Here is a 16089-nt window from a genome sequence, read left to right as displayed (position 1 = left end):
CTTCATTCCATCTGTCAAATTTAATTCAGTATTGAAGCCAACTGATGTCTCCAGAATGCTTGCTAATTTTATGATGAAATAAGGTGCATACTAAAAGTTGTTTAATTTATTCTAAAAACATCCAGCAAGCTGCTGTATTTTCTTTGCATTTTTTCCTTCCTTCCATAAGACCCTTATTCTGTCTGTTGGTCTAATAAAATTGGGTAATGTCTAGCTTGTATATAGGTTACATATGTTGTGATGACTGGTGTTCTTTCCTGGCTAGTTTTCTTTTCCCTCATAATATATTTATGCTTGTTTCCTTATATCTTTTTGTTTTATTCTGTTTGTCTAGTGCATATCATACTAGGTTCTTGGTCACCAATTCTGTTTCAAACTTGAAATACAAATAACAACATGAACAACCATAAGAAGAATAAATGCCAAAAGTAAAATATAGGATAAAACGGCCATGTATTTTGTATCAAGTGTTGAAATTATTTACCAGTTCAAAGGGAGATTCTGTGAGCTAACAGGGTACTTACTGCCTAATCCGAGGAATCTTTTAAACAGTTCTTCTTTTAGATAGAAATGTGTTTTGAGCATTGCTGTTTTTTTGTTGTTTGTTTGTTTGTTTTTTTTGCTTTGTTTTTTAATATAACTTTAGTTTTGAAATTTTTGTATTTTGCTATGATGATTTTAGGCATTAACATCTGACCTGGAAAACAGGGAGAAGCAGCAGAAAAAAATGCTAGACCAGCTAAAAGAGATAGAGAGTTGCTACAAGGCTAGTGAGGATGGACGTAGGCAAACAGAACGCCAGTCTGCTGAGTTAGCTCATCAAGTTGAAGAGAGTACCAAGGAAGCAGAACGGTACCTTACTGAATTCAAGCATTCAGAGGCACTCAGGCTAGAAACTGAGAAAAGAAGAGAAGATTTGAAGGTGAGAGCACAGGAAACCATCCGACAGTGGAAACTGAAGTGTAAGAAACTGGATCGTGAGGTGGAAAAACAAAATGAAACTATAGGTGAACTGATGGACAAAAATAATCAGGTAAGATAGTCTTTATTTGTAGCCATCACATTTACTTTCAGAAATGAGTAAAAGTTTATTGATGCAAGATGTAACTTAAACCATCCTCCTTCTTATGTTCTGGACTACATTTTCTAATGAACTACAAAACAGCAAAAAGATGGAAATATTTATTTTAAATATTACAGAGTTCTAAATTCTGTTCTTTAGCCAGTATTGAGGTTTCTTCTCTTAAAGCTTTCTTCTTGCAAAGAAGAAAGTTGTACTATGAATGTTGCTTTCTTTTTCTTTTCACTTTGCTATTAATGTAGCTTATTTTTGTAAGATTTTAATCATATAAAAATGATGAAGTTGTACATTGTTTGATGTAGTATGCTCTGGTCACATCTTTGAATATAGTATTTGTTTTTCCTGTGTATGTCAAATTGCTAGTATATCATAATGCTATATGGACTTTGATACTCTAGGCATATTTTTAATTCTATTGTGTTCTTAAGCTTTTCTCAGACTCTAGAGTTATAGTGATACCTTTTGTTGTCAATGAAGTCTACAGGTTCTGAAATTTTTTGCAGAACGAAGCACTCTAGGTGTTAGCTTCCATTGATTTTCTTGAAGTACTTTAGGTGGCACTAGATTTCTTATTTATATTTCCCCTAGGTCCTCAAGGAAAAAGATGACCTCAGAAATCAACTTCTCTCTGCTATACACCAAATAGAAAACCTTCAGAAAGAGTTGGATGATGTGCTTGCAAAGAGAGCCCAGCAGGAAGAACAACTTCACTGCAAGGAGGTAAAACTAAATGAAATGAAGTCTCAACAGCTATCCCTGGAAGAAGAGATAAAAGAAGTTCAAGGTACTGTAAATAAATTAGAGAATGAGTTGAAAATGCAAAGCTTTCTACAAAATCAGACACAAGCTGAAAAGGAACATTTGGAGCAAGAACTTGCAACTAGTAAATCAATTCATGAAAAAGACCAAGAAAGACTCTTAGAAATGCAAGCAAATGTAAAAAATTTGAGTGCTGTGCGTGTGGAGCTAACAAACAGAATAGCAGAAGAAGAAAAAATCAAAAAAGAATTACATAAGAGCCTCTCAGAACTCCAAAAACATCAGGAATCTAAGCATGAAGAGATGACTTCAGCTAACAGGCAATTGAAGATGGAAAGAGAAGCTCACCAACAGGAGCTAGTAGATCTTCGATTAGAGTTACATAATGCTAAAATCAAACATGATCGTAACATTCAAGAGCTTACAAAACTCCTTAAGCAAGAAAAGGATGATGCAGGTGCTCAGATTAGGATGCTAAAGGTATTCCTTATAATTCCAAAAGCAAACTGTTTTATTTCTTTTGAGGGATGAAAGTAGTCAAATATGTGCTGTAAAACATTTGACATGCATTGTTGCAACTCAAGTCATCATAAAAACTTTACTCCAAAACTAGCAGTTTTAGAGCAAAGGCTTTTATTAGTTCAGAAGTAATGGCCTAGCTATATCAGTGATCAGAACAGGAGAAATGTAAGGCTTTAGTTCTTCCTTGTTCAACTACTATTTTAATAAATTATCATCATGGCTCTATTAGATTACTCGCTTTATTTTGGGGAAATGCATGTTCTAAACTGCAGTTAATTATTGACATTTGTATGAAATCTTCTGTATGAGCTAAACATTGCACTGTTATTTAAGCATTTTGATTACATGATTTAATATATATGTAAGATAGTATTTTCTGTGTTCTATTTGTGTCTTCATATTAGTAGAGGCAGCAATTTTCAGGTTAGGTTGTAAGTTATCAACATAATTTGAATGTGCTTCAGAAGCACTATAAATATGCTTTTCTCCTCATTTCCATCAGATATTTTTAATTAAAAATTTGCCATACAAAAATTAAAGCCATTTAATCACAGAAAGCTATAAAATCCTTAATAAAACTGTAGTGATTGCTGGTGTATTTCATCATAGGTAACATAAATTAATTTCTTTTTCTCACAAATACGCAGTGTAGGTTAAAATGCATGTTTTCCACATCTTGGCAGTTATGAATTGATGTTTCTTAGAGAAGCGTGGTTAGTTATCATTCATAGCAGAACTGACAATATGTTAAGGACTGTATAACATATCATTTAATAAAGATAGCAATAAAAAAACGCTGAATGCTGGGTAGCTGTTAGTGGAAGGATCATTAGAAACAGAAAATATTTTTATAGGAAATGCTTAGTGTTTTGGGTATTTAATTTATAATGTGTCTAGCATTGTTATATAAGTGATCTGTCCAAGTAAGATTTTTTTGGCATGAAATTGCAATTTCAGAGTCAAGGGAAGTGAATTTGGGACAGTGGTAATCAAAACCTGAGTTGATTGTGATTATTTTTCCCTTGAATGGAAAGGTCAGTGTAATACTATGGGCACTGATATTGATCCTGACATTTGTGTCTTAACAGAATATTGAGAAAATTCACTTCGTTTTCTTCATTTACAGAGCTGTGACTTTATCCTAGACTTTTTAATCTACATGTAATTTTTTACAGCTTCAGCACAGATGAGTGGAATGTAACTTGAATGGAAAAAAAAAACAAAACCACAAACAAAAACCCAATCCTAAAGTTAATTATCATTTTATGATTATGTTCCATGGTCTTGAAACTCAACTGTCTGAGAATGATGGTAAGTCCATCATAGTGACTGTTGTCTATTTATCTTTTACCTCCAGATGGAACTTGCAGAAGAGAAGAGCATAGTCAAGACTCAGAGTCAGCAGCTGGAGAAGATAAAAATAGAATGTGATAAATTGACAGAAGAATTAACCCAACGTGAAGAAGAAAATACAAAACTCAGGCAAAAATTTGAGCTTGTAAAACAAGAACTGGAGAAAAAGGTAATTAGTCTAATCTTTTTTTAAATTTCAGACAAATGTCTAAAATGAAGGTGAATTATAGAATTAGATATAGAATAGAAAATAGAATTAGTAGGAATATAAGTTCCTTTTTTCTTCTAATATAGGTAACTGGGTAACTAACAAATACCTAATTAAGGTCTTCCAATTCTCTTCATTTTCTGCATATGAAGCTATGAATAATTCAGAACAAATTTGAAGTACATAAGGAATGTAAATGTGGGGAAAAAAATTCTAAATAACTTGTTTAAAACATTTAAATAGGAAATATTTTTAGCTCAGACTTTCAGATAAATTTACATCCTTTTCTTATACTGGTATTTTATTTCTAGATACGTGCTCTCTGCCAGCCATTCATATTGCTGAATATTCTTCTTACTAATATTTTTTACTAAATATCAATTCATATTCTCACACCCTACAATTATTTTAAAAAATCTAGTGGTAAATCTGCAGGTGCTGAATAAAAATTTTATTTTCCAAGTTCATTTGCTGTTTACTTGAGTTTTTTTGCTTCCATGATTGGTGCCGCAACGTTACTTTTTAATCACAGAATCACAGAATTGTAGGGGTTGGAAGGGACCTCTAGAGATCATCGAGTCCAACCCCCCTGCCAAAGCAGGCTCCCTATACCACATCACACAGGTAGGTGTCCAGGTGGGTCTTGAATATTTCCAGAGAAGGAGACTCCACCACCTCCCTGGGCTGCCTGTTCCAGTGCTCCGTCACCCTCACCATAAAGAAGTTCTTCCGCATGTTCATGCGGAACTTCCTATGCTGAAGTTTCATCCCATTACCCCTAGTACTGTCCCCACGCGCTACTGAAAAGAGACCAGCCTCGCCACTATGGCCCCCACACCTCAGGTATTTATGAACCTGGATCAAGTCCCCTCTCAGCCTTCTATTCTCAAGGCTAAACAGACCCAGTTCCCTAAGTCTCTTCTCATAGGGGAGATGCTCCAGGCCCTTCAACATCTTTGTGGCCCTCTGCTGGACTCTGTCCAAGAGATCCCCGTCTTTTTTGTACTGGGGAGCCCAGAACTGGACACAGTATTCCAGAGGCCTCACCAGGGCAGAGTAGAGGGGGAGGATCACCTCTCTAGACCTGCTGGACACGCTCTTTTTAATGCACCCCAGAATACCATTGGCCTTTTTGGCTATGAGGGCACACTGCTGGCTCACGGCCAATCTGTCGTCCACCAGGATGCCCAGGTCCCTCTCAGCAGAGCTCCTCTCCAGCAGGTCTTCCAAATGAAGGTTTTCCTTAAAATTATTGTATTTTACGTGGTCCTGTTTTTAGCTTAATTTCTTTTTGCAAAATTGTGATTTCAGTTGAGTATTTCTGTACAAGTTTTACCTTCTCCAGTACAAAAAGCCTTTCTGTCCATTTTTGATTGATTAATATTAAGAATAATATTAAGAATAATGTTAAGAATATGAAATTAAGAGCACCTACCCTATGAAGACAGGCTGAGGGAGCTGGACTTGTTCAGCTTAGAGAAGAGAAAGTTGCGGGGTGACCTAATAGCAGCCTTTCAGTACCTAAGGGGAGCATATAAACAGGAGGGGAGTCAATTCTTTGAAACTGTAGGATAAGGGGAAGTGGTTTTAAGCTGAAGGGGGGGAAAGATTTAAGTTGGTTGTTGGGGGACGTTCTTTGCTATGAGAGTGGTGAGGTTCTGGAGCAGGATGCCCAGAGAGACTGTGGATGCCCCATTCCTGGAGGTGTTCCAGCACCAGCTTGGATGGGGCCCTGAGCAGCCTGGTCTGATGTTAAACATGGAAGTTGGGGTCCCTGCCTATTGCTGGGGGGGTTGGAGATTCATGATCCTCAAGGTCTCTTCCAACCTGGGCTTTTCTGTGATTCGATATGTATGGGAATCTGTTGATCACAGCCTGAACCTCTGACCACCTGAGGCAAGCCATTGAGTCAACTGTGGGAGCACAGGTGAAGGTAATTCCTCTACCTCCTAGATCCTATTTAAGGGATGACTGCCCCTGAAGAAGGTTCTCTTTCTCTGGAGATTGCTCTTTTGTGGAGTTTACTGTGAGCCTTCAACATCAGTGAGCATTTCCATTTATTATAGATTATCTTTCCATCACGATAATCTTTCTTAATGAAACATCTGTTTAAACCTCTGTTTACCTATTGATTGTACAACTGTACACTGTAATATACTGAAAATGATCGTTGACAAATTAAAATTGAGTTTCTAAATTAAAATTCCAGAAAACATAAAAAAGAAAACTGTTTTTCTTCCTGCAGGAAGTTGCATATAATTTTTTTAGGATATCTTCACTTTTTAAAAAAGATATTTGGATATTTGTGCTGATAGTTGCAAAGTTATTACTCTCCTATGTAAATTCAGTAATTTCTTATCATTGTGAATCTAAATTCTGCGTTATAAGTGTTTCTCATAGCATGATACAGAAGGTTTATTCATTCATTGCACATGAAACACTGAATTGTTGTTAGATGCTTTAACTCAGTTTATTTAAATCTATTAATAGATGCCAGTTGCTGCTGTGGATCCCTTTTGACTTTTCAATTTTTTCAATTTAAATTTCAACCCATGTTTTGCTTTGATAAATGAAATATGCAGTCACCACATAAATGTTGAGTTTAAAATCTAATTAGCTCATTTTGAATGTAGATAAGGAAAAGGGATAGTTTGGAAATGCCATTAGTTCCTCTTGTCATATTACTTGTGTCTTCAGTGTATGCTGACTCTATACCGTGAATACCAGCCCTAAGAGAAGTATTTCTTTTTTCTTTTCTAAGAGAATGCATTGAAAAAATCTTGACGTAATTTTGTTTGCTTCTTGCTTCTTTTTCCTCCTTGTCTCCGCAAGGAATATGAGACTTTTTATGTGTATCAGTAACCTGTTGAATTAAACATGGTATGACTCAATTGGTGTAAACGCTAAAGTAAACTTTAAAAGCTTTTAAAAATAGAAAGGAAGACTGCTGGTTTTGCTGTTGCTTCATTAGCTGCAGCTAATTTTTGGTTGTGACTAGTATGTTTACAGAATTAATGTATATTTTTTTAGGGATACAATTGCACAGCGTACAATTTCTGTTGTATGTGATAGCAATTTCATAGTTTACTAGTGAAATACCTATGGCTTAAAAAAAATGGGGACAGAAGTTTAATTGAATGCAGATGTTTAGGGTTAGCATTGAATAAAAATGGTTTTCAAAGTTTCTTCTTTCTGTGAAAAAATTAATATTAATCTTCACTATTACAATTATTATTTCATTTCTAAGATAATCTTAGACTTACAGGCCATAAATTTGGAAAGTGAACTTTGTTTTAGCTGGCTTCTGTTGTTCTAGAAAGAAGTTCTTTAAATGCTCAGTTCCATCAGGCTGCTATGAAGGAAAATTCAATTTTTTTTTTTTCTTGGTTGAGATTTTAATAGTATAATGTCTGTTGTTCAGGAAATCTGACAGTAGATGGGTATATGATCTCCTCCAGTGAGTTGAAAGCGAACTCCAACTTTTGTAGTATTAGGAATATTAGTTTTTAGACAGAGATGATCAATTATCTTTAAAACATTTTTCTCAGTGCTAGTCGTTAAAAGAGATTTTTTTTAATGCATTTCATTTGAGGAAGTGCAGATTGCCAATTCAAGTTTCATTTGGGATCCTGTGTTTGTGATGAGAGATTAGATGCCTGTTTGAGCTCCAGGACAAAAGATTAAAAGTTAATTTGTAAATGAATGTATTCATTTATTTTTCAGCTATTTTTCTTTTAATTTAAAATAGATTCATGATAGAATGTATTGTTTTGTCTATGAAATCAAGCTCGATGATTGCTGGGTTTGGGTTTAATGCAGCTTTTACACAACTGATTTGCAGGAGAATATGGAGAATCAAGGGAGGATTTTGAGTTAGATGAGAAGGTGCAATATTCCATGGCAAGGAAATGTACTCGGTGCCAGGGTGTGGAGTAGTTATAACATTGGAAGATGGTTGTATCGCTGTTTATGCACTTTACTTTATTAATGCAAGAATTTGTTGTTGTTTTTTAACTGCAGGATAAACAGATCAGCGATGAAGAAGATCACTTGAGAAGGATGGACAAGGCAAGATTGCAGTTTAAGGTTCAGCTGCACCATTTAGAAATGGAAAAGGAATCCATTCTCACCATGATAGGAACTGAAATTGATGCTGCTTGTGAGATTTTTTCTCGGGATTCTGTGGAGAAATTCAAAGTAATTCTAAGTTTTGCAGGATGCTGCCTTTGTTGTTTTTGTAATAAGTGATTGTAGCAGAATCTGTGTGCAGATTACACACACAGATTTACAGATTTTACTATCAACAAGAAATGTATATAGCCAAATCAATAACAATTTGCTTATATATATATATATATATATATATATTGAAATAGCTACAGTGATCTGGGTTTCCCACTATATCAGTTATTTTGAGATAGTCATCTGATTATTCTACAGGGTAGTATTTGTGTGCTGAGGCCAAGTACCACTCATTTGGTATAGATAATTTAGGGACAGCAGGACTAGGGATATTTATCTGATGTAGAAAGGTAATTTTGGAGAGTGGATTTGGTCTCCTCTCACTGGTGACAGCTGACAAGATGAGGGGAAATGGCCTCAATTTGTGCCAGGGTATGTTTAGGTTGGATATCAAGAAAAATTTTACGGAAATAGTGGTTAACCACTGGAATAGGCTCCCCGGGGAGGAAGTTTAGTAACCATCCTTGAATGTGTGTTTAAAATCGATTCGGATATGGTGCTCAGGGACATGACTTAGAGGAGGGTTGATAGGTTAGCATCAATGGCATTATGGTTAGTTTGCTGTTGGACTTGATGATCTTGAAGGTCTTTTCCAACCTGAGCAATTCTATGGTTCTGTGATTCAATTAGTTTGCATAATTTACCTTTAAATCTAGCTTACTTATAGATAAACAGTTGTGTTGAGCCATTTACAGATATGACTTTCCAGCTGGACTTTATAGCAAGGAATATTTATTTGATTTTTCAGTAAACTGGAAAGCATATTTTCCTTTTCTAATGCCCTTTTTAATGCATACTTCTCTCTCTTTCTCACTATTCTACAGGCAATATCACTTACACCAACAGTGCTGAATGATCCTCATCGCTGGTTAGCAGAGACAAAGGTAATAGTCAAGTTATCTGAATTGATGCTGAGCAATCTAATATCCAGCCTTCATAATCAGTTAGAAGAATCTGTGTTTGAAAAGACAGTTAAAAAGGGGAAAAAATGCAAAAGCTTTCCTTTGTCAGCAGTTATGATGTTCCCAGGCTGTTATTTAAGCTGATAAAATAATCTTACAGATTTTACTATCAACAAGAAACATGTATCTTTATAGTGAAATCAATAACAATTTGCCAATAAATAAATAAATAAAATAGCTACAGTGATCTGGGTTTCCCACTATATCAATTATTTTGAGATAGTCAGCAGATTATTCTACAGGGTAGTATTTAATGAGACAAGAAATAATTTGAAATAAGGCTCTTTATTAAATCTAAAGGTTGTTTAATTGGTTTCCTGGAATTTCTCTTCCGCTTTCCTTTAAAGCTTCTGAATTCTATCATGTAGTTGTTGTGTTCATGCTTCAAAACTGTTTTGAGGTGATGACTGGTAAATTAGAGCCATTGCTTTTCATTTGGCTGCTTCCCTCCTGTTCCCCCAAGATATGCTTCTTATCCAGTATCTTTTAAAAGTATTCAGCTTTTAATAATCAAAGTAGATCACAAGAAATTGTGGAATACATAAAAATTTCTGCTATGTTAAGGTGAAAGGAAAAATGGATGATGTACATGTAAGCTAACTTGAGGTTATTGCTGATATATGCTTTATGTAATACTTGTGGACCAGGAGAGACTGTCACTGTAAATAATAGATATAAAATCAAAGAAGAAATGTTATGTATTTTCATAATTTTGAAAGTGATACTGACATATTGAATAGACTACTCAAAGTGTACCTAATTATTCTTTGTGCATATTTCTCTTGTAAGTATCTTTAGATACTAGGTGGAAGTTTAGAATGAATGAGAACTTGAGATGACATCCCTCTTTTTTTCTCCTTTTTTCTTTTTTATTTTAGATAAGTGATAAAAAATATTTGTCAAAAGCAAAATTAAGATAATATAAATCTGAGATTATCAAGCCGTAATAGTTATCCACATTTCCATTTCTGCATCATTGCAACTGCTTATGTGTATTCAAAACTTGAAGTCTTTTGATTTTTTACACTGTGTCCAAGGAGTGACAAAATTTGTTTGTAATAATAATGGCCTTGAAACTGATATTTTTGGTAGTATGATTAAATATCATATTCGCTTTTTCAACTACCTCTGCCAAACTGCCCCTTTTTGAGAATTAATTTTGTTTTTCTCTTCTGTATATTGATTTTTCTCTAGATAACTACAGTCTCTCGAACGTACAAATTTGCTGTGATACAAATATTTTTGAGACACGATTTCTGAACTTTAATGTTAAATAGAGAATTTGTTTCCTGCATTTTTCTTCCATTTCCTGATTTTAGATAAAATTGTTTAAAAACATAGTTTTGAATGTACTAGGAACATTTATTTTAACTTTTTGGTAAATATAATTTTTCACTGACTTTTTTTTTATACACTCTCTAAGTGCTGTGTATATTCCTACTGTTCCATACTTCCACTGATGAAAATTTTATGGGAATGAATAGCAGAGTATATAAACAATACTGTAGATATTTCCTAGACCAGATGGAAATGACAGAGCTAGACCTTGTCTGGAGGCAGAAAGATGTCTATATGAAGCATTACCTATTGTGGCTGACCTCCTGGAAGAAGGATGACTTAACAAAGGTGTTTGGAAGAGAATTTTATACTGCAAAATGAAATGCACGTTATTAACGCTAAGCTCAAGAGCAGCTCTTGGTATTTATATAAAGCTCTAAATAAATATGAATTTCCTTTCTTACATACAGCAGAAATAAAATAGAAATCTGTGTGTTGCTTCCGTCCATACAATTATCAGCCTAAATATATCTCTGTTGAGATTCCTTGAGGTTCTTTTTAATATGAGTGCTTCCTTGTATAATAGTTGTGCATTAATAGCTACAAATAAATAAGCTGTGATTCCAAAGATAATTTGTTCAATTAAATTTTGTCCTAGTATTTTTATTAGAATTCTGCTTTTTTCCCCCCCCCATTTTTCAATACAGACTAAGCTGCAGTGGCTGTGTGAGGAGGTGAAGGAGAGAGAAAGTAAGGAAAAAAAGCTGCGACACTACTTGCTGCAAAGCCAACAGCATCTCAAGCACTTTACACAGCTGAAGGAGTCTGAACATCAGTCTCTCTTCAAACAGATAAAAAAGCAAGAACAACTTTTAGAAGAAGTACACAGAGAGAAAAGAGGTATGCTGCTGGTTGTCTTTTTGCTAAAAGGAAGAAAGATTTAAGAAAGGTACTATTATTATTCCTGTGCATTCAGGTGTAATAACTGGTTGATGAAATACAAATCCTTCTGTACTGACAAATGGAGTAAGGCAAGCTTGATTCTAATTTCTCCCTCTTTTGGCTTGTAATTTTTACTCTGAAGCATGACAGGATTGGTGGTAGCATCTGGGTTTGTTGTGAAAGGAAAACAATAATGCAAGTTTCTGGTGAGGATGGACCTCACTATCTCAAACCGAGTGCTAGTTCTTAGTCTCTATTCCAGTACTTGTAATTTTCTGTTTTATAGTTTTCTTGAAGATTGACTTTGAGCAGAACTCTGTTAGGGGTAGATAAACATACTTTCAGCATGAATTCCTTTCTTGTGCTGAGTGCTTCATGAAACTAAGGAGATCTTAGTCTTTCATCATCCTGCTTTTCATATACATGCACATTCACATGCACTTCTATGTTAATGGACCATATTTATTCAATGAAGAGTATTTTAATAGTAGTTAATTTCACTGTCAGAATACCTTGGTAGTTATGAAGAATGTAGAAGTCGATTTTAGTTAGACCAAAATTTAGGTGAAATGTAAAATTCTGAAATGCAGTCTTGGTTATCTTGAGGCCTGCGCTGAACATTTTGAGAACAGTATTTATCTTGTGTGTATGCACATGTGTATAATCATTCTGTTTTTCTAAGGTACTATTCCAACAGAGGAGCAAGTCTCTTAGGGTATCAGAAAAACGTGGATAGTTTGGTATCTTACAAATGGAACTAGAAGGAAAATGATTAAAGAAAAAAGAGGTGGGCTCCATAGCAGAAAAATGAATGCAAGCAGAGAAGCCAGTGCTTGAGAAAACATGCTAATTGACACGTTTCTGGGATCAGAATTTCCATATTGGGAAAGTTTCTTTTTTTGTGTTTTCTTTTAAAACTTTGTTCTGGCCTTTATTCAGATTTCAGTACTGATAATGACAAGCTAATTATTTTGTCAAAATACTATGTTTTATTTTTTTTAGTCATTATGTATTTAGATTTGGTGTAGATTCACATCAGAGTGAGCTTTTAAGTAGGTTTATTTACAGCTTCTGGTGGCTGTCTTAAATATTATTGAAAACGTTTTATACAATATCGAAACAAAAATAAAACAATAGCAAGACAACAGTAACAGTAACAAATAAAAACAAAGCATTTTGTAAATATTTTGTAGAACGATATGGATTATTTTCTCTACAGGAGCAGTAAGATCCTGCCAGGATTTTCCACCTCCGCTTACAGAGAACATTGATAGGGAACATACTTTGATCTTTCAGCCTTGAATGTTTCCATTGTTGTCTTTCATTTCATCAAATTGTTATTTCCAGGATCCAGATATAATTATTAATACTGTTTTAGTGATCTTTGAGTAATTATCTGCTAAGATGATCTCCCTCAGGCCTTATCATCATTTTTTATTTAAGCGTATAGTAAAATAAAACAAAGCCTTATTTAGTTTTTAATTCTGTTCTCCATATTTTACTCAGATTTTCTCTAAAATTTGTATTTTGCATTTTAATTTTAAGCTATAACCAAAGCTATAAGTAAATACAAAACTGACAAGATTGATCAAAATTAATGCTATTCAATAAGAAAAAAGTGTAGCATGTAATCTTACGCTTTCCATTTAGAGAGCGATTCATTCGTTTTTTACAAATATGCACAATCCAAATTCAGGAGAGATCAGGTGAGCTAACTTGTTTTGGCTACTTTGATAGATTTTTACCCTTGCAATCTTCATTTAAATGCATTCCTTTATCAATTCATTACGCTTGCTTTCTTTATATAATTTGATTCCAGATTGTCTAAGATGTTTTTGAAGTTCTGAAAACAGTCTTTCACCATGCAAATTTGGTTTATTTAATCATATTCTAATTTGATTTGGTCTAATAGGCAACAAGATTCATAAATACAGATTAAGATATAATTTTGCCTAGTAGCATTTATGTAGCTTTAGATGCTGTAGTGACACAGGTCTTCCGTTAGCGCTTTTAATAGTATTCAGTGCTTTAGAACAAACATACAGAACGAATAATTAGAAACATGGAATTAAAATATAACCGAGATTTATCACAGGTAGTTGGAGATTAACCTGGTATTGCTTTCATTTCATGAGGCAGCTGTTGGTTACTAGCAAACCAATATTTTTAGCAGATGACGGCCTGTATTACACTCACCTATGCTAGAAATTATTAAATAAAAGAACTATATATTAGATTAAGGAATATGTTCTACTCTGAGGAACAGATGGGTAGTTGATGAAAGAAATGGTTATTCAGTCCTCCTTCATAGATGCTGGTCTGTGGGCTCATTTTTTTTTATCAGTGAGTTTACTATGAAGAGCTAATAGGATAATAAAATTTGGAGCCTTAGTACATTTGTTGATACATGGAGGAAGTGGATCATGGGATCACTCCATTTCTTTTACCTGGCGCCCAAGAAAGGACACTGCATTTATTGCTTTTTTGTGTCATTATTTGTATCAATTTTGAATTTGAATCACTGTGCCATTGATTTTTAATAACACAGGACAGTATATGCAAGAATAATGGACTTACCATCTCCATGTGAATTTAATTTGCATCCTTCCAAGTCTTGTCAACGTAGTCTTTTTTTTTTTTTAATTTGAATGACTGACTTTCGTTCAACAAATCCATTATTTTAAGTTGGTAGAAGATGCAGAAATAACAGAATTCATGTCTGTTACTGCATGATCCAAGGGCATGATTTATGAAGTGATGCATTTAAATGTTTAGAAGGTGTTCTTTTTTTCTTTAACTATGTTCCAAGACAAAGTAAGGCTATTTAAAATTCAAATGCTCCTACAAAAAGCTCAGTTTTTAACTGTGAAGCAGCTAATAGAGTGTAAACCTGTAGTTATAAGTGACTTGGAAAAGAAAAATGGAAACACTATTTTCCCAAAGGAAAAGGACAACACTACTAATACCATAGAAAAGATGTTAAACTATAAGGAGAAAACAATTTTTAGAGAATCCAAATGAAGGAGAGAAGATCTTGGTTGGCTTTTGTTACTTAAAATAATGGAAGAAGTTGCTCACAGAGAATACAAAGGCAATCAGTAGTGACATCATGGGTAAAGCCCAGATGCAGCAGTAAAGCCAATGAATGAAGAATGCATTTAGTCCAATTGTTAAGAAGGCTCTCTGTTCTGTTAGAAAAATTTTGAATGTCTGTTGTATTCCTTAAAGCTTTTGTGTTGTGAGGGGAAGTAGGGAGGCAGATTCTGATCTCTCTGGTGACCATTGATGGAACTTGAGGGAATGGCATGGAACTGTAACAGGGGATGTTCAAACTGGATAGCAGAAAAAGTTCTGCACTAAGAGAGTGGTCAGGCACAAGAACAGCCTCCCCAGATAAGTGATTGTTGCTCTGAATTTGCCAAAGGTAAAGAAGGATCTGAACCAAGCTCTCAGACATATGGTGTGACTTTTTTGGATGGACATGTACAGAACCAGGAGTTGGACTTGATCGTGCTGGGTTCCTTCCAATTTGGGATATTCTGTGATCCTATTAGTAACTAGGAGTTTTCTTGATTTTAGTCTTTTGTCTCCAGTTTATAAATTTCTGTAAAGAGTCAAATTGGTCACAGTTAATACTTGAGCCTAAGAGCAATAATTGGTCTTATAGACTTAGATCTGCTTAAGTTAGTAGTTGATTTAATCAAAAGTAAATATCAACTCTGTACATCAAAAGCAGGATGGCAGAATTTTGGAAAATGTACCTAAACCTTTTAAATCTTTATTCATTAATTCCTTCTCAAGTGTACCTAATGGTGTTTTAAATATGACAAAGTATTATGCTTTAATCAGTTTAATGAATGTATCAGTCTGATTAGTATCTTCAAAGTAATGCCTGAATGTATCTCAAATTCAGCTTTTATTTCTCTTGTTGCTTTGACTGAATCTCGTATTAATTTTTCACAAAATAGGGATGCTACTTTACAAAATCTAGAGGACATTTAAACTTATATATAATATAAATATAATAATAAATTTATTTTATTTTATTTATATATATATATATATATATATATAAATAATACACACAATTCATTTATATATATATAAAAATGGATTTTGGCTTTTGAACCAAGCAAGGCAAACAGGTTGTGTGGTTCATATGCTATCAGTGAGATCAGTACCTTTGGGATTTGTATCTTACCTGCTGTCCCTTGCTGAAAATTTTGTGAAGGGCCTGTTTGATCTTCAAACAGCTCACTGAAGAAATACCTTTCTAAACTCCAGTCATTTACTCATCTCAAGTAACAACTGTCTTCAGCTAGAAAGCCTTTCTGTATTGCAGCCATTTACCTTGCTCAGTTTGCTCAGTTCCTGCAATTCAAGTGAATTGTGCTAGCTGCTTCAGAGAACTTGTTACCTTTATTTGACTTGCCCTTAGCTGTTAGATCCAACATCAGTTCTCTGTATTTTTCAGTATTAAAATATGCAGCTGCCTTTCAAATATAGCCAAAAGGAAATTTGTGGCTATGCATAAATATGTTTGGGATAATAAACATCAGAAAAAGGAAAACCTATGATATTAAGTCAGAGAACTCACTCAAGAAAGTAGCATTCAATTTCCTGTTTTGTCATTTTATATATGCCATACCATAATTTTTATGTAGCTGCTGTGCCCATAAGCATATCAGCATAATTTTCTAAAACAAGATATGACAAATTATCTTTTCGTGCTTGCACTTGGT

The 16089-nt window shown here is 34.2% G+C and overlaps 1 protein-coding gene across 10 annotated transcripts in view; it reads left to right on the top strand.

The window, feature by feature from the left end:
• Positions 1 to 16089, top strand: part of CEP128 (centrosomal protein 128) — an 83107-nt gene that overhangs the window by 36601 nt on the left and 30417 nt on the right. For 8 of the 10 annotated variants that reach the window (XM_085549300.1, XM_015865215.3, XM_015865214.3 and 5 more), the window contains 6 exons: positions 683 to 1033; positions 1670 to 2320; positions 3720 to 3884; positions 7944 to 8120; positions 8990 to 9049; positions 11113 to 11305. In XM_085549300.1, coding sequence (XP_085405426.1) covers positions 683 to 1033; positions 1670 to 2320; positions 3720 to 3884; positions 7944 to 8120; positions 8990 to 9049; positions 11113 to 11305 — 1597 coding nt within the window. Of the gene's footprint in view, positions 1 to 682; positions 1034 to 1669; positions 2321 to 3719; positions 3885 to 4455; positions 4591 to 7943; positions 8121 to 8989; positions 9050 to 11112; positions 11306 to 16089 lie in introns of those variants that run through there. The other 2 variants (XR_014946750.1, XM_085549303.1) reach the window with 2 other exon arrangements.

The sequence above is a fragment of the Coturnix japonica genome, chromosome 5 (assembly GCF_054131305.1).
Source record: "Coturnix japonica strain WE chromosome 5, WE-NBRP24, whole genome shotgun sequence".
Taxonomy (NCBI): domain Eukaryota; kingdom Metazoa; phylum Chordata; class Aves; order Galliformes; family Phasianidae; genus Coturnix; species Coturnix japonica.
Note: the sequence above shows the minus strand (reverse complement) of the source record. Positions and strands in the feature narration are given on the sequence as shown.